Genomic DNA, 26704 nt, shown 5'->3' with positions numbered 1-26704 from the left:
GAAACACTAAATCTGTGACCAATCCTTCAGAAAGGTCCCGCTGCCTTTCTGGCAGAGGTCGGTTTTACTCCCCACGTCTGCAGATTTGAAGATCTAGTGGATGATTTTTATTTGTCATAGATAAGTGCTAGCGCTAATTAGCATAGCCACATAGCTACATGTTCGTAGCTGTGTACCAAGACACACGTCGACATGCTGACAAATAAAACAACAAGAAACACTAAATCTGTGACCAATCCTTCAGAAAGGTCTTGCTGCAGGCGCCTCTCCATCAGGATCAGATTCTGGATCAGATTCAGAGGGTTGAAGTAACGTGATCTCTGAGCAGCCGTGTATATTCAGCCAACATGTAAACATTAGATCAACGTGCTGGAGAGCCGAGGCCACACCCACTTCCTGAGGGGGCGTGGTCAGAGAGAAAACAGAGTGTTCTGAGGAGGACTGAAGAAGAGGGTTTTTCAGGCAGACCAAGCATAAACTTGAAAGACGTGTTTTGGGGACCTCTTAGACCAATATATGTTGATGAAAAAAGCGTGATATGTCACCTTTAATGTTACAGAGATTACTCAAATCAGATATTTTGATGCAGACTGACAGCAGTTGCACAGGGTTCTTGTGGCCTTTGGTTATGGGACCCAATGTGATATATTTTTTCATGGGGCCCAAAATCCCTGGCGGCGCCCCTGGCTACTGCTGGGGACAAGTCAACGAGACAGTGATGGGGAGCTCACCACATGGTTGTCATTTCTAATAACAACCTTTATCTGCAATTCTATTGAAACTAGCTTGCTAGCCTTTGCCAGGTATCCATCTCACCTTGAGGAAGATCTATGTCTAAGTTCTTGATAGCAGAGCGTTGCAATAGAAAGCAGACAACGGCTACAGATACAGCTTTAATGACAAACTACAGCTTCTTTTGTCCAGTGGTTGTTAGTACTTATGTTACATCCAACTGCAGGATAAGACATACAATGAAAAGAAGTCTCCATCTCATCGACAAGCCTCATTTCAGTCCAGTTTATCAGAACATGACTTGTGAGAGTCGGCAGTAACTCCTCCACAACCATCTCACTGAGCACAGGGGCCCCTCAAGGATGTGTGCTCAGCCCGCTGCTCTTCACCCTGCTGACCCATGACTGTGTGCCCACCTACAGCACCAAACACATCATAGAATTCGCAGACGACACTACAGTGGTGGGCCTCATCTCCAACAACGATGAGGCCAACTACAGAAGGGAGACAAGCCGACTGGTCTAGTGGTGCAGCGACAACAACCTCTTCCTTAACGTGGGGAAAACCAAAGAGATCGTCGTGGACTTCAGGAGAGGCCGACAGCAGCACCTCCCACTGACCATCAATGGCGCTGCTGTGGAGAGGGTGAGCAGTACCAAGGTCCTGGGACTGCACATCTCTGATGACCTCTCCTGGACAAACAACACCGCATCGCTGGCCAAGAAGGCTCAAAAACGGCTCTACTTCCTCCGTAAACTGAAAAAAGCACAAGTCCCACCCCCCATCATGTTCTCCTTTTTACAGAGGCACCATCGAGAGCGTCCTCACTGGCTGCGTCGCTGTGTGGTTTGGCGGCTGTACTGCCTCATGCCAAAAGACTCTGCAGCGCATAGTGAACACAGCCAGCAAGATCATCGGTGTTCCTCTGCCCCCCCTCACAGACATTTTCCACACCCGCCTCACCAGCAGAGCCGTCAGCATCGCTGGTGACACCTCCCACCCCTGCCACTCCCTCTTCAGTCTCCTGCCTTCAGGGAAAAGGTACCGGAGCCACCGGGCCCGCTCCTCCAGACTGTTGAACAGCTTTTTCCATCAGGCTGTCAGGATGCTGAACTCCTCTCACTACCTCCCCCCTCTGCCCCCTGGACTTTGACTTTAACTAACACACGCACACACACACACACACACACACACACACACACACACACACACACACACACTACATACAATGACTCTACCTCAGCTGCTTTTTGCACATTAACCGGTTACTTAATCTTTTAGTTATTCTGAACACTGTCTGCACCTTAAATATCATTTGCACTATTACCTTCTCTCATTTTCATTGTACATTTTTAAACTGTCACTGAAATACCTGCACTGTGCACATAGATTGTTATTATAGATAGAACTGTATTTATTATATTTTATTGTATTTTTATATTTAAATCTTTAGATATTTAAAGAACTGGAAGAGAGAGAAACAGCATCTCGTTTTTCCTGAATGTCTGGTACACTCAGTGAAAATTGACAATAAAAACCTTTGAATCTTGAATCTTGATACAACAGTGCAACTTGCAGTGCTGTCGTCTTTCAGCTGAGGAATATGACATCCTAATTTTATCTGTTTAAGATACAACAAGTAGTATAACATATATTTAGCTCTTGATAATTTGCTAGCATGTGATTACAGATTGTTTGGGGTTGCCTTGGCTGGCTTTTGCCATAATGGCTTGAAATTGGGTCTCTTTATCAAGTTGCCCTGAAGCATTGATATTGAAGGCGTCAGCTGAAAAAGCCAGTACATTATGCAAAACATTCTAAACTAAAGATACCTGGAGAGTGTTTCCACTATCCCTCCATTTATCTGAAGAATAATGAGAGTGAGAGGCAGCATATTAAGTTCTCTGACATGTTTTATTTAGATCAGTTTAATGTGATTTGCTGTCATTGATCAAACATTGACGTTGCTGAGGTCAACCTGGATCACACAAAGCTTCTTTTGTCCAATTGTTCTTAGTACTTATGTTACATCCAACTGCAGGATAAGACAAACAATGAAAAAAAGTCTCCATCTCATTAACAAGCCTCCTTTCAGTCCAGTTTATCAGAACATGACTTGATACAACAGTGTAGCCTGTTGGTGCTTTTCTTGCATCATTTAATCACTGTCAAACCTTTTCTTCTTCTCTTTGTACTTATACCAGTGTTCAAAGAAACACATTCTGCCTTGCCATCTACCCTTGCCCTTGTGTGTTTACTTATTGACTACAAAGTTCACATTTGGTCATTTTTAAAGAAGCTAGTAAGGAAAGTAGCAATCCTTCAACATCAAGTTTGGTTTGGATTTCTGTGTTTTATTTGCAGCACCATAAGAACAGAACAGAAAAGATCAGATCTCCTTTTTAATAAGCTCTCCTGGCGCTGGTTGTTGAGACTGAAGACTTGGTAACGGAGCCACCAACACCACCATAACCACCGCCATATCCAAATCCACCACTGGAGCTGGTGTTTGCGTATCCTAGGGAAGAACAAATACAGTTATCATTAGGCCTCTGTCTGTCAGTGATGTCAATAGATTCAGTATCAGTTATGATGATGTTGATGATGTATAAGCTTTTAAACTTACCTCCAGAGCTCTGCTGGACATGGATGGTGGCTTTGGATCCTCCACTGGCCAATCTAAAGGTGGTGAAGCAGTGAGTTAGTCCTTGATTCATTCACAGTTGATACCAATACTGCAGCTATGAAACAACATGACATATTGAAGTTCATCCCACCTGCTCTCCTCTCCTTCCAGCAGCTTCCTGTAGGTGGCGATTTCAATGTCCAGGGCCAGCTTGACGTTCATCAGTTCCTGGTATTCACGTACCTGGCGGGCCATGTCTTGCTTGGCTCTCTGCAGAGCAGCTTCCAAGTCCCTGATGCGGAGCTTGGCATCTTTCACTGCCAGCTCACCGCGCCCCTCAGCTTCTGCGATCTGAGCCTCAAGGTTGGCTCTCTGTGGACATTATTTCACAGTTATAACTTCAGATCTGCTTATACTTTGAAGATTTCTCTCACTGAATCATCATCCATTCTTCACGTTTACCTGTCCCTTGACAGCATCAATCTCATTCTGAAGGCGGGCGATCATGCGGTTCAGCTCAGCCATCTCAACCTTGGTTGTGCGCAGGTCATCCCCGTACTGACCAGCAGAGGACTGCATCTCCTCATACTGTTTAGAAAAACACATCAAGGTGTTTTAGACGCATGATCCTGAAAGTCCTGAAAGAGACATTGGGGATGGATTTGTTCATTGCCTTTCTCTTACCTTCTGTTTGTACCAGCCCTCTGCATCAGCCTTGCTCTTGTTGGCGATGTCCTCATACTGAGCGCGCACTTCAGCCACAATAGAATCCATGTCCAAGTTACGGCTGTTGTCCATCTCCACGATGACGGAGGTGTCCTTGATCTGGCTTTGCAGCTCACGAAGCTCCTATACCAATGATTTTTGAACACCAGTTCATTATCAATGATCTATAGATGGCTGTAGTGTTAAGCAGTAGATCAAGTGAACATGACAGATACATACAGCATCATAGACGGCTCTGAGGAAGTTGATCTCATCCTGAAGAGCATCAACTCTTGCCTCCAGCTCTACCTTGAGAATGTAGGCAGCATCGACGTCCTGTAAATTCAATTTTGTGACAACACAATCAGCTGACAATATTGAGTACAAACTTAGGATAAAAAATACATCAGGTGTCATCCTCAAGCTTAACTCTGTTATTTTTAAATAACCTGGGCACATATGACATTTATCCAAACTGACTGACTAATGGTTTATAGCAGTGTTATAGCAGAGATGCCTGTGGGCTATAATGACTATAAAAGGCATTTTTTATTTTTGATCTTTGACTGGCTCAGATCACAATTTAATGCGTGTAATGACATTCAAAGACATGTGATGTCCTCTTCAACTAGCACTCCAAAAACAGTCTGATCATGCAGCAACAGAGACTACCTTGCAGACATTGCAGCCTGCAGGAGTTTGTAGTTGAAGCCAGCCATTGGAGCAACACAGAGAAGTTTAAACTGGTTATAAATCAGCACCTAACTTTTTTCTAAAGGCCCCTTGTAACAAAATCACCCTTAAATGTATTCATACCTTCTTCATCAGAACAAATTCATTCTCAGCAGATGCACGCTTGTTGATTTCATCTTCATACCTACAAGAACAAAAGGAAAGGCCTTAGTGCATCGACCTCCTCACCTCATCAGGTGTAAAACTCTTGACCATGTCATGCTGACACTTACTTCCTCCTAAAGTCCTCAACCACACCCTGCATGTTCTTCTGCTCTCCCTCCAGCTTGGCCTTCTCATTGCCGAGCCCCTCGAGCTGTCTGCGCAGGTTGGCGATGTAGGCCTCAAACATGCCATCGATGTTGGAGCGGGTGGTGGTCTGGTCCTGCAGGAGGCTCCATTTGGTCTCAAGCATCTTGTTCTGCTGCTCCAGGAAACGGACCTGGGGAAACACCAAATCAAGAGAGGTTGTCAGAGGCTGTTTGAAAAGTATTCTCTCTGTATATAGCATATACCAACAATAACCAGTCCATCTATGAAATGTGCAAATGACGTGCTTTGGACTCTTAAAAAGGATTTACTACATACTTATGTTTGACCTTTTCTCTTTTCAATAACAAATTAGGACAGGACTTATGAGAGCTAGATTTGAATGTTTACCAGGGAGGGCCTGCAGATTTGTAACACCATGATAATGAGAACCAAATGAGTATGTACCTAAGACACTGAGGAGTCACACAGAGCTCACAGAAACTAACCTTGTCGATGAAGGAGGCAAAGCGGTTGTTGAGGGTCTTGATCTGATCCTTCTCCTGGTTGCGGACGACATTGATGGTGGGGTCAATCTCCAGGTTGAGAGGAGCCAGCAGGCTCTTGTTTACCTGGACAGCTGTGATCGATGGAGCGATGTAACTGCCTCCTGCTTGGCCAGAGGAAAGTTCGTAGCCAGCTGAGCTTCCACTAGAAAAAGACATACCAGAACCAAGACCAGAAGAGGCACCAAAGCTGGTTCTTTTAACGGAGTAGCTGCTTCCTGGTCCTGCAAAGGAATTCCTGTTGCTGCCACTAGAGCTGCTGACTGAGTATGCCTTCCTCATCATCATGGTTGCAGTGGTAGAGGTTGTGGATTCTGAGCAGAGAACTGAAGATGTGCAAGCTTCCAAAGGGCCAAGTCCTTCTGAGTGTCTGACTGCAGACTCTGCCTGCTTTTATGGCTGAAGCTGGGTGGGGTCGCAGACCACTTAAACCTGTACTGTCACTTTCTGCTGTCCAGCCTCTCTCCCCCTTCTCTTACATACCTCTGTCTTGGAATGATACGTGGTCAATCTTGAAAAACAAGACAGGAGGTATTTTCAAAAGATAAGCCGTGCACACTGCACTAGCACAACTTAAAACCTGTATTTTATGTGTTCTTTACTCATTTTTAAAGGGAGTTCCCTTGAAGTTATTGTAGGATCTGCATTTGAGCATCCATCAGCCCTATTGGATTGACCACTCTTATCATTCCGAGACAGAGGTATGAAAGCTGAGGTGGAGAAATCATAAATACCACCCATAGGAAAAGAAATGTAGAGAGGAGATCTCAAAAGTGTTTCATTTCTGTCTCCTAGACAACAATGAGATCTGTTTGAAAGCAAAATGAGACTATAGCTTATGTCTCCTGTTTCTCATTCTTGCCTTCAGAAAAAAAGTTGTAAAAAGTCTCAGCTTAGTCTCCCTTTCAGTTCAAAAGGAGATCTGGTCCAAATCTGAAATGATTCTCAGGTATTTCTCAAGTGTTGTGACTCCTTTTGAGCTCAGGTGGAGAAATCAGGGAGCTCTCTCAATTGTCTCAATCTAACCTCATCCATTTGTTTTTGTCAGACTCAGTTTTTGGATCTCAAGTTGAGCTCAGATGGAGCAAAGAAAGAGCCTGAGCTCATCTTTTCATCAACATTTATAGTGCCCTGCAAAATTAACATTTCAATGTAATTGTCCACAAAGTTACAATTCTCATTAAAACATTTGAACCACTTCAAGATCAGATATTTAGATGTGAAATGATCTCTTCTTTGACTTCACAATATGGTCCTTCCTTTACAAGTCTGTTTGGAACAAAACAACTTCACAAAGATTTAGTGGATTTGAGAGAAATTGCAAAAGATAGAGATTTCATATCTCCAGGTATGACAGACCATTTATTTAAAATATGGGCCGCAAAAGGGCTGACCAGATTTATCCAGATTATTACAATTAAAGGGGTGGACTCTTTTGGGCACTGGTGGCCTAGCGGTCTAAGCGCCCCACATACAGAGGCTACAGTCCTTGTTGCAGGGGTCGCTGGTTTGATTCCTGGCCGGTCGACCATTTCCTGCATGTCTTCCCCCGCTCACTACTCCCCACATTTCCTGTCTCTCTTCAGCTGTCCTGTCAAATAAAGGCAAAAAGCCCAAAAATATATTTTTAAAAAACAGAAGAAAATGAGCCATTAATGAGATCTCTCATTTAAGTCTCAATTAAGACTCATGTCATGATCTCAACTATTTCTCCTAGTGAATTTTAGGAGAAACTAATGAGAACAATTTGAAACTTGAATGAAGCTGAAGTGAGAATCTCAATTTTGCCTCCAGAGACTTAGAAGAGGAAGCTTGAGCAGTAAATTTCCCCTCTTGGCAACATAAGTGCATCCTTGTAGGATGCACTTATGTTGGTATTTATGATGTTGTGTCTCACCCTTAGTACTTTGAAAAGGTTTGGTAACTCTTTTAGTGCGTACTGTGCAGTTGCTGCCTCATTTTGCTAAAATCCAGTGGGGGTGGGTGTAACGGAGTTAAAAATGCACTTCATGATTGAGCTGGTTTATATTAATATTTGTGAATGTTATCAAAATGATTTACTTTCATTTAACTTCCATAAAAGCTAGAAACCAGTTCTCGTGTCAGCTCCTGCCATGACCCAATCACATCTGTTACATTAGGCAACCCCAAACAATCTGTGATCACATGTGAGCAAATTATCAAGAGCTAAATATATATACATACACACACTAACTGTTCAGCATTCCTTTATTAAATTATAATTACTGGCTTATCACAGGCTAGCTTCTTTCTAGTCAGAGAATGTAATCATTGATTAATTTGATAATGTTTATGAAATAATTGTTTTTCATTTCCAACTTTATAAAAACAATTAAAACTTTGTATTCTCTTTGTTTATGAATGATATTGATTGTGAGTGTGATGACAGAAAGGACTCTTAGCGCTCTCTGAATGTCTTTTTTTTGAATATCATCTTGATTGTAATTCAGGTCAGTGTGTGATTTTTGTGAAGCTGTAGACCAGGGGTGTCAAACATACGGCCCGCGGGCCAAATCCGGCCCGCCAGAGGTTCCAATCTGGCCCACAGGACGACTTTGCAAAGTAAAAAAATTACAGAGAAGACATTAACTTTTCATTAATAGTAACTACTATTTCAAATTTGTTCTCTGGGGGTCACATACAATCAAACAGCTGACAGAAGGCACATGAACAGCGCTCCAGGATTTTTTTTCTCAAAGTGAGGAAAATTAATATTTGCATAATCTGGCGGAAATTCAGACTTTTTGGACCCCTGCATACAACACTGTCCAGCAAGCAAACCGTTCATGCAGGAGCTGAGGAGTCAACAATATTCAACTTTACCTTCTTCATTATGATAATCTCTGTTCTTTTGCTGTAAATATAACACTCTGTGTGTCAGTTGAATGGGAAACCTGTGTGTTTGGTGTGTTCACAGCAGGTTTCAGAGCTTAAATAATATCATATTTGGCCCCACTTTGAGACTCAATATGGTGAAAAATACAACAGCTGTTTTAGTAAAAAGATAGTTCATTAAATGTGAACATTTTCATGTTACTGATACCTTCTTGCACTAAAACAAACAGAACAATTTGGAATATTTGTTATTTATGTCCGGCCCACTTGAGATCAAATTGGGCTGTATGTGGCCCCTGAACTGAAATGAGTTTGACACCCCAGTTGTAGACAGTTGTCCACTTTGTTGAAAAAAGTGTTCATTTTCTTATATTTTCCTGTTTTGGTATGTAAAGATACTTTAAGCGTATAGCTAAAGGGTGCTCAAATGAAGATCCTACAATATCCTTAAGTGAACTCCCTAAAAATGAGTAAAGAACACATAAAATACAGGTTTTAAGTTGTTTCAGTGCAGTGTGCATGGCTTATCTTTTGAAAATACCTCCTGTCTTGTTTTTCAAGATTGACCACCATCATTCCAAGACAGAGGTATGTAAGAGAAGGTGGAGAGAGGCTGGACAGCAGAAAGTGACAGTACAGGTCCAAGTGGTCTGCGACCCCACCCAGCTTCAGCCATACAAGCAGGCAGAGTCTACAGTCAGACACTCAGAAGGACTTGGCCCTTTGGAAGCTTGCACATCTTCAGATCTCTGCTCAGAGTCCACAACCTCTACCACTGCAACCATGATGATGAGGAAGGCATACTCAGTCAGCAACTGGCAGGTCCTTTGCAGGTCTCATTTAAAAGAACCAGCTTTGGTACTGCTCCTGGTGTTGGTTCTGGTGTGTCTTTTTCAAGTGGAAGCTCAGCTGGCTATGAATTTTTCTCTGGCCAAGCAGCAGGCTATAATGTCAGTTTAATAGTATATACAGTTGTGCTCATAAGTTTACATACCCCGGCAGAATCTGTGATTTTTTTTTTGGGGCCATTTTTCAGAGAATATGAAAGATAAGAGAAAAACTTTGTTGTCACTCATGGTTAGTGGTTGGGTGAAGCAAATTATTATCTAACAACTGTGTTTACTCTTTTTGTATCATAATGACAACAGAAACTACCCAGGAAATCATACATTCTGCCAGGGTATGTATACTTATGAGCACAAGTGTATTTTATTTTGAAGGTGGTATTGTGAAAAGAGCAGGGACCAAAACTCCCTGACTTTATTATTTCAATCTTTTAAAATGACTGTAGCAATGCACAAGTGCACAAGAAGAGGTCACTGTTGCAGCTTCTTATATCCTGTTTTTATATTATTTTCATACATCAGATTTTTATTTTATTTTATTTTTTTGATATTCTCCTGGTTTTACTTGATTAATTTTATTGCAATGATTTTCTTCTTCCGATACTTCTCTGATTTTATTTCATTTATTTTATTGTAATTTTACGTTGATTTTATTCAATTCCGTTATATCATACTTTTATATTATTTTGTTTCTGATATTTATCTGATTTTATTTCATTTATTTTATTGTAATGATTTTACTTTGATTTTATTTCATTGATTTTATTCAATTCTATTATATCATACTTTTATATTATTTTGTTTCTGATATTTATCTGATTCTATTTTATTTTAACTTTACTTTGATTTTATTAAATTCTATTATATCATACTTTTATATATCTATTTTTCTGATATTTATCTGATTCTATTTCATTTAATTTATTGTAATTTTTCTTTGATTTTATTCATTCTATTATATCATATTTTTATATTTCTGATATTTATCTGATTTTATTTAATTTGTTTTATTGTAATGATTTTACTTTTATTTTATTGATTTTATTCAATTCTATTATACCATACTTTAATATTATTTTATGTTTCTGAAATGTATCTGATTTTATTTAATTTATTGTAATTTTACTTTGATTTTTTTCAATTCTATCATACTTGTATATTATTTTATGTTCCTGATATTTATCTGATTTTATTTCATTTATTTTATTGTAATGATTTTATTCAATTCTATTATATCATACTTTTATATTATTTTGTTTCTGAAAGTTATCTGATTTTATTTCATTTATTTTACTGTAATGATTTTATTCAATTCTATCACACTTTTATATTATTTTATGCTCCTGATATTTATCTGATTTTATTTCATTTATTAATTGTTCTGATTTTACTTTGATTTGATTGATTTGATCGTCATGATTTAGTTGCGTTCAAATTCTCGACCTATCTCTGCCGACAACAAAGCAACACAACAACAAGCAGTCATTACAAAAACTTTAATAGCATCTCCCTGTTTACAATACAACAAAATCATAGGAAAAACAACTCGGCGTGGTTTGTGTTAGCACACAAAGATACTCAGGAATTCCAGTCTTTCTAAATCTGCACAACAATGTCATTTCTGAACCGTGTTTGAAGATGTGTGTTTGACTGAGTGACCAAAATAATAATATTCACAATTTAACATCTGATAACATGTCTTAGAGTTGTGATGTGTGAACTGGGCTTGATTAGCAAAGTAATAATTATTCTGTTGTTAACTTTTCAAAATGCTTTTATTTATTTTGTTCATTTCAGCGCTGAAGCTGGGGCAGGGTTTCAGGTGTTATGGGGTTCACTTTAAAGACAAACTGGATTCTTCTTCTTCTTCTTGGAGCACATTCTGACATCGCAGACAAAGAAAAGTGAGGCCGGGGAGCAAACAAACACCGTGGTCAGATTCAGACTTTACTTTTTGCCTGACTTCTTGATACCGCTGCTTCCTGCAGGAAAAAGAGAAGAAGAGGAGACACAGTGAATTCAGCTGAGCAACAAAACCTCTGCTGTGATTACTCCATCAGGAAGAAGTCAGAATATTTGAATGGAGATCAGAGCTTAGAAAACAACATTTAATCTAGAAGACAGCTCAAGTCTCCCTCCAAAAATATGGTGATTAGGTAAAACAAGACTGTATTCATCTAAAACAGGGGGGGAAGTATGGTGAGTATAGTGAATAAAAAGAGATCAGCACTGGCCTCTTCACACGTGGACTGTCTTGTGTTTTTGGCAAATAACCTGTCAGGCCTAAGACCCTACATTGACAGTGGACTAAAAGAGCCTGACAATCAGTGACACTGGGATAAAATGCAGTTTTTCCTCTCTTTTTTATACAAACGCCAAGAATGTAAGTGGACTACTTTTTCGTTTTTAACTTTAAAAGGTGACATATTCTGCTCTTTTTCATCAACATATATTGGTCTAAGAGGTCCCCACAACATGTCTTTAAAGTTTATGCTCATAAAAACACTTTGAAATCAGATTCTGGTCTGCCTGTAAACCCCTCTTTTTCAGCCCTGCAGAGAACAGGCTATTTTCTGTGTCTGTGCCTTTAAATGAGAATGAGCTCCCTGACCATGCCTCCTCAGGAAGTGGATGTGGCCTCGGCTGTCCAGCACGTTGATCTAATGTTTACTTGTTGGCTGCTCACAGACCCGCGTTACTTCAACCCTCTGAATCTGATCCAGAATCTGATCCTGACGGAGAGGCGCCTGCAGCAGGACCTTTCTGAACCATTGGTCACAGATTTAGTGTTTCTTGTTGTTTTATTTGTCAGTATGTCGACGTGTGTCTTGGTACACAGCTACAATAACATGTAGCTATGTGGCTATGCTAACTAGCGCTAGCACTTTTCCATGAAAACTAAAAATCATCCACTAGATCTTCAAATCTGCAGACGTGGGGAGTCAAACCGACCTTTGTGTTTATTAAGACAGCCTACAACTAGCATGCCTCCCTCCTAAGCTCCTTGTTAGCACACGTGTGCAGGGAATGAAAAACGGAGGAGGGGTTGAGTTGTATTTTATACAGTCTATGGGCTGAACAAGCGCCGAGCTCTGACTTCCTGTTACAGACCGGATGGCGTTGTGACGTATGAAAAACACTGAAAACTGAAACGGCTGGTTTCAGCACACATTTACAGAAAGGTGGAGAAATCAGAACAGGGGCAGAATGGATTCTTTTCATTCTCGGGGGGGTTTGTAGACAGGGACACATATTTCAGGTAGAGAACCATTAAAAAGTCCATTTTGAATGATATGTCACCTTTAACTTCAATTAATGTTAATAATATTTGCTTCAATCACTGAATGAAGCCTGCCAGCGAGCGAGAGGTCTACGGTCTTCAAAGTGTTATAGTATAGACCATTAGGTCATTTACTTGTTTTGTAATGTGTAGGTATGTTTTAGGAATGTTAAATCTGAAATAAAAATACATATACAAGTAGTTATGTCTCCTTGTATTAGTTTGTCCACCTGTTATTGACATAATGTGCAAATATAGATATTCGAATGGTTCGAACCTATGTCTTTTTTTTAGAGGGAATATTTGAACGTCATTTTGGAGCAATTTTGACAGCCCTACACCACGGTAATGACTCTGGTCTCACCTAGAGGTCCTTTTCCAGAAGCTTTGGCCTTGAGTGCTTCCAAGGCTTTCTGTTCCTCCTTTTGCTTCTGCTTGAAAGCAACTTCATCCTGCAGACACAGAGAGATTTAACATTCAGTGAAAAAACAAAAACAAAACTCTTAGTGGTTTCACATCAGTTTTGTGTTCGCAAATAAATCTGAAACAGCCAACAAAAAATTTAAATGTATTGTGTCTCAATTTTTCACATCAGATATTCAGCTGATGTGAAGAAGCAGTCTTGGACTTTGGGAAACAGTGACAGAGAGTATTTATGTATTCCTTCAGGTAGTCAGAACTGTAGTGAAAATATATAAAACACACTACAAGAAAAAAACAAATACAAGATACATTTACAATGACTTTCTGTCTTTATGCTCCAAATAAATCCAATGTGAGTAATTCAACAGACATTTGTGTGAATGATAGATGTAATAATAAAGAGGCTTGTGAGTGAAAAACGATCTGTTCGATGGCTCATAATGTCACCCTGATAACGGCGAGACAGAAATCAATAAGATGTCTGCAGCCTTCAAATAGAAGCTGAAGGTCTCGTGACATCGCTGCAGGTCGCTGCTCTTCTTCTTCTTCTTCTTCTTCTTCTTCTTCTTCTTCTTCTTCTTCTTCTTCTTCTTCTATCTAATAGAAGAGATTAATCTGAGGTGTTAATTAGGGATGCAGAGGTTATCACAGGTGGACAAAGCCTGAGCTACAGGTATCATCCTCAGGTGTCAGACCTCAGATAGAGGAATCAAGACCCTGAAAAACCTCCATCATGCATCAGACTTCAGATAAAACCGGCTCCATGCTAGCAGGACCGCCGGACAGCTGGAGTCACGAGACCGAGACCCGATCCTCCTCCTCCTCCTCCTCCTCTCCTCATCCATGTTGTCTTTCTGGTCCTCTGAAAACCTCTGACCTGTTGACTCCAGGCCTGGCTCCGCTCATCATGACTTTGGTTTGTTGTTGTAGTTAAGTGAAATACGATCTGGTGATAACACAGAGTGTTTTATTCTGAAAATTAACCGGATGTTTTCATTTTGTTTTGGTGAAACCTGACTTCCTGTCCCGCTCCATCTGCTCTGTTGAGATTGGTAGAAAAAAAAATAGAAGTCTTGTGTATCTGATCCGGAGGACTCCAACCTGCCGGATCAGAGACGCAGCCGGAACGCAACGCAGCGGATCCAGTGGAAGATAACACATTGACTAGAATAGAAACCTATCAGATCTGGTGCTGTGACAGATCAGAGACAGACCGGACATGGATCTGGTGGAAGTCCTGTGTAACTCCGGCTCCTTCCCCACCAGTGATGTGGCATTCCACGTCCCAACAGCCAGTCTATGCTGCTGGGGATCAGCATGCCCCCATGCCTACCCCTGTGAGCAAACAGGTAACAGGCAGCTCGGTCGGGCTCGGTGTCTCTCTTCTAGGCCAGGTTGCTCTTTTCTCATTTGGCTGTTTCATGGAGGTTTTCTGAAGGTGCTGATTCTTGGAGAAGGCTTACATTAAATTTATTAAGAGAGCAGACGGGAACACTTACGTCATCCATTTCTTTTGACTGCTTCTTCGGTGCCTTCAGTGGTTTCTTTTTGCCTCCTGAGGACGATAAATAAAAACATTTAGTATCAGATCACTGCTCAAAGAGATGGACTAAAAAACTGAAGCCAATCTGCACTTCTCTGATAAATGTGTTTATTGTTTTTGTATATTGTAATATATATCGTTATCAAAAATGTTCTGGGAATATCGTGATATCATTTTGAGGCCGTATCGTCCACCCCTAGCATCATTTTATTTTTTTTTGCTTCAGCTCTGGAGAATAGCAAAGATTTAGTCCCATTAACATTAACCTGGGGGGACAGGGCCTTCTCTGTCGCTGCCCCCACCCTCTGGAACTCTCTCCCCCCAACGCCTCAGATTCTCTCCCTCACTCACCACATGTTTCCCTTGCCTTTTTGCACTGTTTTCCTTTGCTTTTCTATTGTACAATTCTTTTTCCTGTAAAGTGTCTTGGAGGAACTTTTAAAGCGCTTTTATAAATAACATTTATTATTAATTATTGACCAGTATTAAGTCATTAAGGTTACATTACAAAATACTAAAAGCAAGTTGTACACATATTAGGTATAAATGTATACTGAATACTAGGGATGACCACAATTAATCCATTATCGATTAATTGATTGTTAAGAAATTACTCGAACCACACATTTTTGTTATCAATTTTCAGTCAAACATCATGTGGTCTCATATTACACTCATCTATCAGGGAGGTGTTTTAAAGGTGACATATCATGCAAAATCGACTTTTTAATGGTTCTCTACCTGAAATATGTGTCCCTGTCTACAAACCCCCTGAAAATGAAAAGAATCCATTCTGCCCCTGTTCTGATTTCTCCACCTTTCTGTAAATGTGTGCTGAAACCAGCCGTTTCAGTTTTCAGTGTTTTTCATACGTCACAACGCCATCCGGTCTGTAACAGGAAGTCAGAGCTCGGAGCTTGTTCAGCCCATAGACTGTATAAAATACAACTCAACCCCTCCTCTGTTTTTCATTCCCTGCACACATGTGTGCTAACAAGGAGCTTAGGAGGGAGGCATGCTAGTTGTAGGCTGTCTTAATAAACACAAAGGTCGGTTTTACTCCCCACGTCTGCAGATTTGAAGATCTAGTGGATGATTTTTACTTATCATGGATAAGTGCTAGCGCTAGTTAGCATAGCTACATAGCTACATGTTCGTAGCTGTGTACCAAGACACACGTCGACATACTGATAAATAAAACAACAAGAAACACTAAATCTGTGACCAATCCTTCAGAAAGGTCCTGCTGCAGGCGCCTCTCCGTCAGGATCAGATTCAGAGGGTTGAAGAAACGTGATCTCTGAGCAGCCGTGTATATTCAGCCAACATGTAAACATTAGATCAAGGACAGCCGAGGGCACATCCACTTCCTGAGGGGGCGTGGTCAGAGAGAAAACAGAGTGTTCTGAGGAGGGCTGAAAAAGAGGGCTTTTCAGGCAGACCAAAATCTGATTTCAAAGTGTTTTTTTGAGCATAAACTTTAAAGACATGTTTTGGGGACCTCTTAGACCAATATATATTGATGAAAAAAGCGTGATATGTCACCTTTAAGATGGAAGCTTGGAGGCCATAAATAAATGGACCTTGGGCCATTGGCCCCCGGGCGCACTTTGGAGTTTAAAGCATGTTTGGATGTGAATCAGCTGTTAAAGGTGTTGCGCACAGCAGAGACGCTCAGCTGGCGGCTGCGGCTGTGCGTCAGGTCTCCACGTGCGCTTTTTAAAAGAGGATCAATACAAAACTGCTGCCAACAACAACACAGACACAAAGGTTGACAGCTTTAAACAGGATATTTCCCACCTTTGGATACAAAGGCAACAGACAGGTGGGAAATTCAGGTACGCTACGTTTACAGACCAGCAGCATCAGATCCGTCTGGGCTTTTTTTCAGCGGGACTGATTATGACCCGGTTGCGCTCCTGGCTGACACCTGACCGAATACACATGATTATTTTTCTCAATAAGAACGAGTAGACAGAAAACTGGACACTGTGAGTCTGAAGTATTTTTCTGTTAGTATTATGAGCCTTCACTTTATAAGATTATGTCCGCGGAGAATATTTTAATGAGCCTCATCGTTGATATTCTGCGTGTCAAACGTGTGCCCGTATTCAATCCCGTCAGTTAGATGCATTTTGTTGCTGTAGAAAATAAAATTTAGGGGACAAACGTTGTTTTTGACGTAAGAATAATATTTTTTTTTTTAACAATTAATCGATAATTGATCGTTAACATTTCCAAAAATCGATCACGGTAAATAATTAAAATGTACATCCCTACTGAATACATTATCCCTGTGGGTTACATCATGTGAATCCAGTGCATCAAAAAGCAGACTATCCAGCGACGGTCTCAAATTTACACTAAACACTGGACTGCTTTAACGTTACCTGGACGATGAATTTAACATTTAAAATCAACGTTTTTTGGTTTAAATATGTATTTTTGGAAGACAGATTAGCAGCCGAATATCTGGGACGATCACAGTGCTTCGTCATGGTCCATAAAAATCATCTTTCTTCTGCATTAACACGTAAAAACATCTAAAAACAGTGAATAATAAAGATTTGTGATGCAGTTTGGTGTAAAAAGAGAACGATCTCGAGCTCGCGCTTTCTGAAGCAGTTAGCTCATCCACGCAGCCAAACACGCTTCACTGAGCTTTATTCCCCTTCAAACACATTCTGTTAAAGATTATTGAGATTTTTAGATAACTATATAATGAAAATACATCTCACCTTCTCTTCCAGACATGTTTACAGCTCGTTAAAGTAGTTTAAAGGAGAGAAATGAATGTATTTTGCTGACAGTCGGTAAGCGTTCTGGTTCTAATCCGCGCTGGAAGGACCCCGTTAACCTCTGAACCGGAAGAGGTAGACCACGATGTGCCTGATCGAAAAATCACCCGGCTAGCTCCTTTGCTGTTTCATTTGACATTACAATGCTAACACTTTAGCTGGAAGATATGTGATCAGACTGACAACAACACTGAAGAAAAAGGATAAAGCTATTTTAATATCTCATTATATGAACGGAAGTATCGAAATATCCATCAAACTGTTAAAAGGTAAGGCTAATGCTAATGTAGCATCGTGAGGATAGTAGTGAATTAGCTGTTAAAGGACATCACAGTTAGCCTTAAAAAACATGTCAGAAATCACAATGTCAGTCACAATACTGACTCCATGCTGTGTTAACTTTACCTCCCTTAAGCCTAACTGATTATTTCATTTATCAATCAATATTCAACGTATTTGTTTGTAGTTTCTCTTTTAAGAGATGTGGATTGAGTAATCCCTCATCAGACTGTGTGCAAAGGTTGAAATTAGCTTCAGAAAGTTTTGTTCCTAGTATGTCTTATTCCTTTTTGCCTTTTGTTTTTCTCATTCAGGTGAAGCTTTTATTATTTTTTAATGTTTTAATTAGTTTTGTTGAGTTTTCTTTTTTTGGGGGACACTTTTTGGGGTGGAGACCAAAATGGAACAAAAACAGTATTTTGTATTATAAGTTAGATTTCATTATTATTATTTTTTTGTAAAGCTTTGTTTATTTCAGTTATCAAAAGTATTTTGACAATCTAGTTACTGTGATTTCATTAGTTTTTGTTTATAATAATAACCTTGGTATGTACAAATTATCATGTAGTACATGTTCTGTAGTCTATTACTTCATTACTATATGCATGTATGAAGTTTTCTTGAATATGATTACACATGTATACACCCATCAGCCATAACATCATTAACACCCAGCTAATATTGAGTAGGTCGCCCTCAGGTCAGGTCAGATAAGTTAAGATAAGTTAAACTTCATTGTGGACATAAGTGCAGTGCTGCTCACAAAAAATACATTCATTTAACATACCAACATACAATAACATGCCCACTGTCAAGATAAGAAACCATGTCAATGAGGCATACCAATGACACAACAATACCAATAATACAATAAATAACAATAAGATACCAATGTGGCAGTAAAAAAGCAATATCATATGAACATTAGTGCAGAGTAAGTGAACCCTCATACTCAAACAAGAGTTTGTTTGTTGAGTAGAGAGATGGAAGTAGGGAGGAAGGAGAGCTTGAAGCGGTTACTTTTATATCTGCTCGCTCTGAACCGTCTGCCAGAGGGCAATAATTCACATTCTGAATAAAGAACATGAGAAGAGTCCTTCAAGATTTGTTGTGCCTGATTGAGAACAGTCTTTTCAAAGATGGTTTGAAGAGACAGGTACTTTTTTATTACCAATCACTTTCATGGCACAGGACAGGACTAAAGCTTCCCTGACCTGACGAGACACTGACTCCACTAGCCCTCTGAAGGTGTGCTGTGGTAGCTGGCACCAAGACGATAGCAGCAGATCCTTGAGTTTGATTAAGATGTGGGGGCTTTGGAGGCCAAGTTACCAACATCAACTTGTTGTCATGTTCCTGAAACTTGTTTTAAACTTGGATTTCAGTGTATTGAGCAAAAATGTATATATATTATTTTTTAATCTTGTCCAGCTGTATGGCTTAAACTGTGTCAGATGCTATGAAAAGTTAAACTATGGTAGAGCCTCAAAACGTGTGCATCTGCAGCTCTCATAATAATCAAACAATCACATAATAACTTTTCACTGTTGTTGTCACAGATGCCTGTTCCAGTGTTGGATCTTTATCAGTCCTGAAAGTGAAGCTCTGACAGTTTTCAACTTGGACTCCAGACTGCTGACCTCAAAATGAGGTAAGTCCGCCCCCTGTCCCCGGTCCCTGAGCCTTTTCAGGTTAATGCAATGAAACATTGTAAACAGTGTCTTTACCTCGTCAGGTACAGAGGAGCTCAGATCTGTCTCTGGGCTCGTGGCTCGCGCTGCCTGTCCCGACACACCTGGCCTTGCAGAATCTCTCTGGTGCGAACCTATAGTGCTCAGCATCAGCCCGGTTCACCTAATCCCACCGACCCGGTTTCTCCTGAAGGGAAGGGTGGAGCTGAGGTGGTGAAGGAGCGGGCTCTGGCTGCCCTGAAGGTACAGACGACTCCTCTTTTTGCTGGTTTTCAAACATCCAATCTTAAAGACGATAAAGTCTAACCACACGTTCCTCTCTCCTCCATCTCTTCATTCTCCAGTATGCCGGTGAGGTGGGTCAGCAGTGGGGTCAGAGGTCAGCTCAGACCGCCACTGCTACAGTCAACTACTGGTGGCAGAGGTACGAGGAGTTTGTCGGGCTCAATGAGGTCCGTGTGGCCCAGACCAAAGTCACAGAGGTGAGCAAACACAGGACATCATGAATGATGAGCTGCAGACTCTGAGTTCTTTAATTCTCAGACGTGTGTGTTTCTTGCAGGCTGAGGCAGCTTTCATGGTGGCCAGAGGGATGGTACGAGAGGCTCATACCAGCCTGGAGGCTCTGCAGGTCAAGCTGAAGGAGGTCAGAGACCGGCTGGACCGGGTCTCAAGGGAGGAGGCTCACTACCTGGAGCTGGCCACACAGGAGCACAAACTGCTGCAGGTCAGCTGACACTGATATTAATGTGAAAACACAGAGTGAAGGGAAATGCAAGTACAGGGATTTACAGGGATCAGATGGTTGAAGATGTTTGTTCTGTCTCTCTCACAGGAGGAGCGTCGTTTCCGGACAGCGTATGAGAACGCAGAGGGTTCAGAGAGGGAGAAGTTCGCCTTGTTCTCAGCGGGCGTCAGAGAGAGCCATGAGAAGGAGAGGACGAGGGCAGAACGCACCAAAAACTGGTCCGTTATCGGCTCTGTCCTCGGGGCTCTGATCGGGGTCATGGGATCAACATACATCAACCGGGTCCGCCTTCAGGTGAGGAAATGTAGCACAAAGATTTGACCTGAAGGTGTTGTTTTTATTTGGCTGCATGTTTTATCTACATCCTGGACTTCTTTCCCCTCTGCAGGAGCTGAAGAGTCTGCTGCTGGAAGCCCAGAAAGGTCCAGAGAGTCTGCAGGAAGCCCTCAAAGTCCAGGCTGGAAACCACCGCTCCCAGCAGGACGAGCTCCGTACGCTCATCGACAGCCTCAGACTCGCTCTCACAGACGCCCTCGCTCAGAGAGACATCCTCCTGCAGGATAGGGCAGATCAGACCTCAAGCTCACCCTCTGTGCCTCTGTCGGCGTTAAGAGACCTCCACACAGGCAGCAAGAAGACCGAGTCCCTCCTGGAGTCTCTGCCGCCACAGCTGGGACACCTGGAGCAGGGACTGGTGAGAGTGGAGGCGGATTTATCGATGGTGAAGAGGCTGCTGGAGACCAGACCGCACCCTGAAGTACAGGCTGAGAAACAGGCTGAACAACAGGCTGTGCAGCTGCAGCCTGCAGCTCCACCTGCAGCAGAGAGAGGGGACCAGCTGGAGTCTGAGGCTGTGATTCAGAGTCTGGAGGAGACAAAGAGGACACTGGGAGAAGGAATCAGGACAAACACACTTTATAACGCCGTGTTTACTTACACAGCCACCGCCATCACCATCAGTGCTGTGTACATGCTGCTCAGAGGAGCCGGGTAGACCTGATACCTCAGACCTCACTTTGTTCACGTGCACTAAGTCGACTTATCATAATAATAATAATAAAGTAGGAGAGAGTTAAACTCTTACAGGGTGAGAGGTGACAAAGTTTCTGTGTTTAACTTGATCCTGATCTGAGCTCACTGATCTCCTGAAGCCATGAGACGTGTTCCTTCCTCATTAGTATTCCTGATTCTGTGATCTGAAGAAGGGACTTTGCTGCTGATTCCAATCATGCTGCTTTTAGCTACAAGCTGTCCTAGATATTTTTATAATGAGCTTAAAACAAACAAAATGAAAGGTTTGTTTGATTCATAACCAAACTAAACACTGGAGTGCAGCACGGATGGAAAGACTTTAGGGTCAGGTAACCTTGGAGCTGCCTTTGTTAAAGGTGACATATCATGCAAAATGGACTTTTTAATGGTTCTCTACCTGAAATATGTGTCCCTGTCTACAAACCCCCCCGAGAATGAAAAAAATCCATTCTGCCCCTGTTCTGATTTCTCCACCTTTCTGTAAATGTGTGCTGAAACCAGCCGTTTCAGACTTCCGTGTTTTGTTACGTAACAACAATATCCGGTGGGAGTCAGAGCTCGGAGCTTGTTCAGCCCATAGACTGTATAAAATAATACTGAATCCCCTCCTCTGTTTTTCATTCCCTGCACACATGTGTGCTAACAAGGAGCTTAGGAGGGAGGCATGCTAGTTGTAGGCTGTCTTAATAAACACAAAGGTCGGTTTTACTCCCCACGTCTGCAGATTTGAAGATCTAGTGGATGATTTTTATTTATCATGGAAAAGTGTTAGCGCTAGTTAGCATAGCTACATAGCTACATGTTCGTAGCTGTGTACCAAGACACACGTCGACATACTGACAAATAAAACAACAAGAAACACTAAATCTGTGACCAATCCTTCAGAAAGGTCCTGCTGCAGGCGCCTCTCCATCAGGATCAGATTCTGGATCAGATTCAGAGGGTTGAAGTAACGCGGGTCTGTGAGCAGCCGTGTATATTCAGCCAACATGTAAACATTAGATCAACGTGCTGGAGAGCCGAGGCACATTCACTTCCTGAGGGGGCGTGGTCAGAGGGAAAACAGAGTGTTCTGAGGAGGACTGAAGAAGAGGGCTTTTCAGGCAGACCAAAATCTGATTTCAAAGTGTTTTTTTGAGCATAAACTTTAAAGACATGTTTTGGGGACCTCTTAGACCAATATATATTGATGAAAGAAGCGTGATATGTCACCTTTAAATAGACACACATGATAAGGCGTTAAACGACCTGAGGATCTTTACCCCTGAACTATGTGCGTTTTGACCGGTGGACCCAGGGTCTAAATTTAGTTCAGGGGTAGTTAATCTCCCCCCTAAAAATCCCCTGCTAGGGGGGTAGTACTTTTCAAAAGTCCCGGGGCTTTCTGCAGCAAGATTATAAGAAGGTAAAGGAGGACCAGCAAGTGGTTGGACCGCCTGGACGCCCTTCTCAGACAGCGGCCATCCAATTCCTTAAGTTTTGTTAAAGTACACCGGTGATGTGTGACCTCTGCAAGTGGAGCTTTCCTTTGCGCCTTTCTTAGCAGGAGCAAGGAACACATTTCCTCTCATGTGAAAGCAGCTTCATCAAGTCTTGCTGATCAACATTTTATGATGTAAAATATCTTTAACTAACAATCCTAAAACAGAATAAGATCCAACCCTTTTAAGTTTTAAAGTCTACATCGGTGTGAATTCATGATATAAACACAGAGAAAATCAGCAAATCCACGCAGTCAAGAAGCAGACGGCGTGAACTGTTTGAACTTGAACATTGAATTCAATGTTTTTAGAGAACTATCAGTCATCTTTAACCAGCTCAGGTCTGTCAGTACTCTGTAGCATCATCTTACCGTGTGCAGAACAAAGCGTCATTCCTGCAGGACTCAGAGTTCCTGACAGTTCTGAGTCTGGAGAGCAGCTTTAATAAGGGCCAACAATAATCTGTAGCTTGTGTTTTTTGCACTCAGCAGCTAGAAGCCGTGGACAAAATGTAGTTATCTGTCATCTGTTTCAAACACAATGCGTTGTACTGGGTTAGTCCAGCTTGATTCAGCCTTTATAGTAGTAGCACCGACCAGCTGAAGGACCACTTCCTCACATCTGTTATCCCACCTCAGTCACATAATTCTCACATAAAGATCCAGCTGTGTTTTCTTTTGTTGCTGTAAATGTAAACAGAGTATATGATGTGTTGATTATTTACAATAGATGGTTTATTTTCTACTATAAAGCGTGAGTGGAGCCTTAATAAGTCAGATTGAACTGTGATTATTTTTTAATTAATGCAGGAAGACTTTTTTTTTTAAACTGACTAAATGAAACTGATCAATAAAAGTGATGATCTGCTTTATCCCTGAATCACATCTTTCCTTCATCATGTTGTTGATTGTTTGTTTGAGTTCAATGATCACTGGATTAAACCGTTTAATTCAAACTGCATAAGAGAGTTTTTATAAGAGTCATTCAATCATTCACAATCACTCTCTGCTGCTTTTGCTTTACAACTTTGCTGAACATGATCTCCCCCTAAAGTTACTGCTTCTGGTTCATGCTTTACATTCTTATTACAAACTTTATAATTCAATCAGATAAATACCAAAAAAAATCATAAAATAATTGAAATAAAACCAATACAATTACATTTTTTGGTATGTATCTGATTACCATTTTTTTAAATTAAATCATTACAATAAAATCAAGGCAAGGCAAGGCAGCTTCATTTGTATAGTGCATTTCATACACGAGGGCAACTCAATGTGCTTTACATTAAAACATTAAAAGCATTGGAGACATTCAGACAAGCATAAAATAACACAATTAAAATGACAAATATGATAAAACAGAAAAGAAAAATATATTAAAAATTACATTAAAATTTTAATTTAAAGTGGGTTAAAATAATCTAAGATAGGAAGGCAGTGGTAAATAAAAAGGTCTTAGTCTTTGATTTAAAAGAGGTGAGAGTTGGAGCAGACCTGCAGCTTTCAGGGAGTGTGTTCCAGATATGTGGAGCATAATGACTAAACGCTGCTTCACCATGTTTCCTTCTGACTCTAGGGACTGAAAGCAGACCAGTACCTGAGGACCTCAGAGGTCGAGGTGGTTCATAAAGTAGTAGCAGATCAGCCTAAACCATTCAGGTCTTTATAAACCATCAGCAGGATTTTAAAGTCTATTCTCTGACAGACAGGAAGCCAGTGTAGAGATCTAAGAACTGGAGGGATGTGGTCTACGTTCTTGGTCCTTGTTAGGACTCGAGCAGCAGCATTCTGTATGAGCTGCAGTCGTCTGATGGACTTTTTAGGGAGTCCTGTAAAGACCCCGTTACAGTAGTCTAGTCTGCTAAAGATAAATGCATGGAGGAGTTTTTCTGCATCCTGCTGAGACATAAGTCCTTTAATCCTTGATATACAAGACAATTAAATCATAAAACTATCAGAAATTAAAATTAAATAATTACTATGAAATAAAAAAAATAGATTTAAAAATAAAAAAAACAAATTTATTACAATTGAATCAATACGATTCAATCAGATAAATAAAAAATAAAATAAAAGGAAATACAAACAATTTAATTTTGGGGGGGTATTTATCTGATTTAGATTAATACCTTTTTTTTCAAAATGAAATCATTACAATAAATCAAATCAATTAAATCAGAAAAATAAAATAAAATAAAATAATTACATAAAATCAATAAATTAAAAAAGATAAATACAAAACAATGAAAAATGAAATCATTACAATAAAATCAATAAAACTGAATTCAATAAAAAAAAAATCCAATAAGATAAATTGAAATAAAATAAATAAAAATATAGCAGTCCAAGGCTAAGAGGAAATTGCTCCAGTTTAAAAGACAGATTAAAAATGTAAGTCTTACATTTCCTTTTTTAGACAAAACAAAATTCTTATTTAAGAGCCTGGAAACATCAACTATTTAACATTTTACACAAAACTTATTTGACTTATTCTATCAATTTGACTGCAGATGTAAAACAGTTGGAGCATGAAGGCAGATTGAGAGTTTCCAACCAGCAGGGGGCAGCAGCTGAACGTGTTAGAGATGAAAGCAGCAGCCTTTTTTCACATTGTCATCATGAGCCAGCTGGATTGTAGTGTTTGACTGTCTGCAGAGGTCAGGACAAGATGCTGCCGTGACTCGACTGTTCATATGCAAATGAATGTCAGACAGTAGAGCAGATCTAAACCCAAGTACCTTTTTATTTCAGGGACATTTTCAAATGAAAAGTGTTGGCTGATAGAGGAGGAAACACATTTTCTCACAATTCAAAAACATAATTTAGTGTTTCTTTCAGTTCAACTCCTTAACAGAAAACTTGGACTGAGAGATTCAGAGTTTAAAATAAGTTCCTCTGTGTTTAAGATCACGTGTTTCAGGTGAAGATTTTATCTCTATTTGACTGTTAAAGCATGATATGAAAATTATATTCAAATTGTCCATATTTTATCAAAAATGTCACATTAGGGCATGACTGGGACACATGACAGTGACACCTTCGTATCTTAAAGAGCTCATATTACCCCTCTAGAACACTACGCTCCCAACATGCAGGCCTGCTGGTCGTACCTAAAGTCTCTAAAAGTAGTATGGGAGGTCGAGCCTTCAGTTATCAGGCCCCTCTCCTTTGGAATCATCTACCAGTCAGGGTCCGGGAGGCAGACACCCTCTCTACTTTTAAGAGTAGGCTTCAAACTTTCCTTTTTGTTAAAGCTTATAGTTAGAGCTGGATCAGGCTTGGACCAGGTCTTAGTTATGCTGCTATAGGCTTAGACTGACACACTGGGATCCTGTCTTTCCCTCTCTCTCCTCTCTCTGTCTGTCTCTCACTTTAACTCTTCCTGTCCCATTAAAGTTACTAACCATAGACCTTTCTGGAGTCCCTGAGCTCCCTTGTCTTGTAGGTTCCTCTGGATCTCTGCTGTAGATTCCTTTTTTGGGGTCTGTTATTCATCCTTTCTTTCTTTCTTTCTTTCTTTCTATCTTTCTTTCTTTCTTTCTTTCTTTCTCTCAATCATTCTTTCTTTTTACCTTACTTTCTGTCCTTCTTTCTTTTCTTTACTTCTTTCTTTTTTCTTCTTCCTTTCTTTCTTTCCATGTTTCTTATTCCTTTGTGTGTCCCTTTCTTATCCCGTCCTTTCCATCTGTCATTCTTTCACCATTTATTCTACTCTTTTTCTTTCTCCTGGTCTCCCTCCCCCTGTCTGTCTTTCTTTCTTTCTTTCTTTCTTTCTTTCTTTCTTTCTTTCTTTCTTTCTTTCTTTCTTTCACTCTATCATCCTTTCTTTCTTTCTTTCTTTCTTTCTTTCTTTCTTTCTCTCTCTCTATCATCCTTTCTTTCTTTCTTTCTTTTCTTCTTTCTTTTTATTTCTTTCTTTCTTGTTACTTCCTTAAGTTTCTTTCTTTCTTTCTTTCTTTCTTTCTTTCTTTCTTTCTTTCTTTCTTTCTTTCTTTCTTTCTTTCTTTCTTTCTTTCTTCATCCTTTACGTCTCCTTTTCTTATCCCGTCCTTTCCTTCTTTCATTCTTTCACCATTCCTTCTCCCTCTTTTCTTTTTCTGGTCTCCCTCTCTTCTC

General features: G+C 40.5%; 3 protein-coding genes across 3 annotated transcripts; 1 reads left to right on the top strand and 2 right to left on the bottom strand.

The window, feature by feature from the left end:
* Nucleotides 1-3065: 3065 nt before the first annotated feature.
* LOC117815572 (intermediate filament protein ON3-like) lies at nucleotides 3066-6070 on the bottom strand. Its single transcript, XM_034687360.1, has 9 exons — nucleotides 5554-6070; nucleotides 5029-5237; nucleotides 4880-4940; nucleotides 4304-4399; nucleotides 4043-4207; nucleotides 3821-3946; nucleotides 3510-3730; nucleotides 3359-3411; nucleotides 3066-3250 (listed from the first exon to the last, which is right to left on the bottom strand). Exons 1-9 carry the CDS (start codon nucleotides 5896-5898, stop codon nucleotides 3135-3137), a joined length of 1392 nt encoding a protein of 463 aa, XP_034543251.1. The 5' UTR covers nucleotides 5899-6070; the 3' UTR covers nucleotides 3066-3134.
* Nucleotides 6071-10792: 4722 nt separating this feature from the next.
* On the bottom strand, nucleotides 10793-17442 carry tma7 (translation machinery associated 7 homolog). The gene is made up of 4 exons (XM_034685262.1): nucleotides 17296-17442; nucleotides 14514-14569; nucleotides 12956-13043; nucleotides 10793-11293 (listed from the first exon to the last, which is right to left on the bottom strand). Exons 1-4 carry the CDS (start codon nucleotides 17309-17311, stop codon nucleotides 11259-11261), a joined length of 195 nt encoding a protein of 64 aa, XP_034541153.1. The 5' UTR covers nucleotides 17312-17442; the 3' UTR covers nucleotides 10793-11258.
* Nucleotides 17405-23543, top strand: ccdc51 (coiled-coil domain containing 51). Its single transcript, XM_034685252.1, has 7 exons — nucleotides 17405-17624; nucleotides 19194-19285; nucleotides 19370-19568; nucleotides 19670-19807; nucleotides 19888-20052; nucleotides 20161-20367; nucleotides 20462-23543. The coding sequence occupies exons 2-7, from the start codon at nucleotides 19281-19283 to the stop codon at nucleotides 21065-21067; spliced, it is 1320 nt and encodes a 439-aa protein (XP_034541143.1). The 5' UTR covers nucleotides 17405-17624; nucleotides 19194-19280; the 3' UTR covers nucleotides 21068-23543.
* The last annotated feature ends 3161 nt before the right edge of the window (nucleotides 23544-26704 follow it).

Source organism: Notolabrus celidotus, chromosome 1 (genome assembly GCF_009762535.1).
Source record: "Notolabrus celidotus isolate fNotCel1 chromosome 1, fNotCel1.pri, whole genome shotgun sequence".
Lineage (NCBI taxonomy): Eukaryota > Metazoa > Chordata > Actinopteri > Labriformes > Labridae > Notolabrus > Notolabrus celidotus.
This window is presented reverse-complemented; position numbering and strand designations above follow the sequence as displayed.

Coding starts and splice junctions, on each gene's coding strand:
- LOC117815572 (XM_034687360.1), bottom strand. CDS start 5,898: ATGATGATGAGGAAGGCATACTCAGTCAGCAGCTCTAGTGGCAGCAAC. Junction 4,400..4,879: donor AATTTGTTCTGATGAAGAAG/GTATGAATACAT, acceptor TTGAATTTACAG/GACGTCGATGCTGCCTACAT. Junction 3,412..3,509: donor CTGGAAGGAGAGGAGAGCAG/GTGGGATGAACT, acceptor CACCACCTTTAG/ATTGGCCAGTGGAGGATCCA.
- tma7 (XM_034685262.1), bottom strand. Junction 13,044..14,513: donor AGTCAAAAGAAATGGATGAC/GTAAGTGTTCCC, acceptor CTGTGTCTGCAG/GATGAAGTTGCTTTCAAGCA. Junction 11,294..12,955: donor TTCTGGAAAAGGACCTCTAG/GTGAGACCAGAG, acceptor TTTTTCCTGCAG/GAAGCAGCGGTATCAAGAAG.
- ccdc51 (XM_034685252.1), top strand. Junction 19,808..19,887: donor CCCAGACCAAAGTCACAGAG/GTGAGCAAACAC, acceptor TGTTTCTTGCAG/GCTGAGGCAGCTTTCATGGT. Junction 20,368..20,461: donor TCAACCGGGTCCGCCTTCAG/GTGAGGAAATGT, acceptor TCCCCTCTGCAG/GAGCTGAAGAGTCTGCTGCT.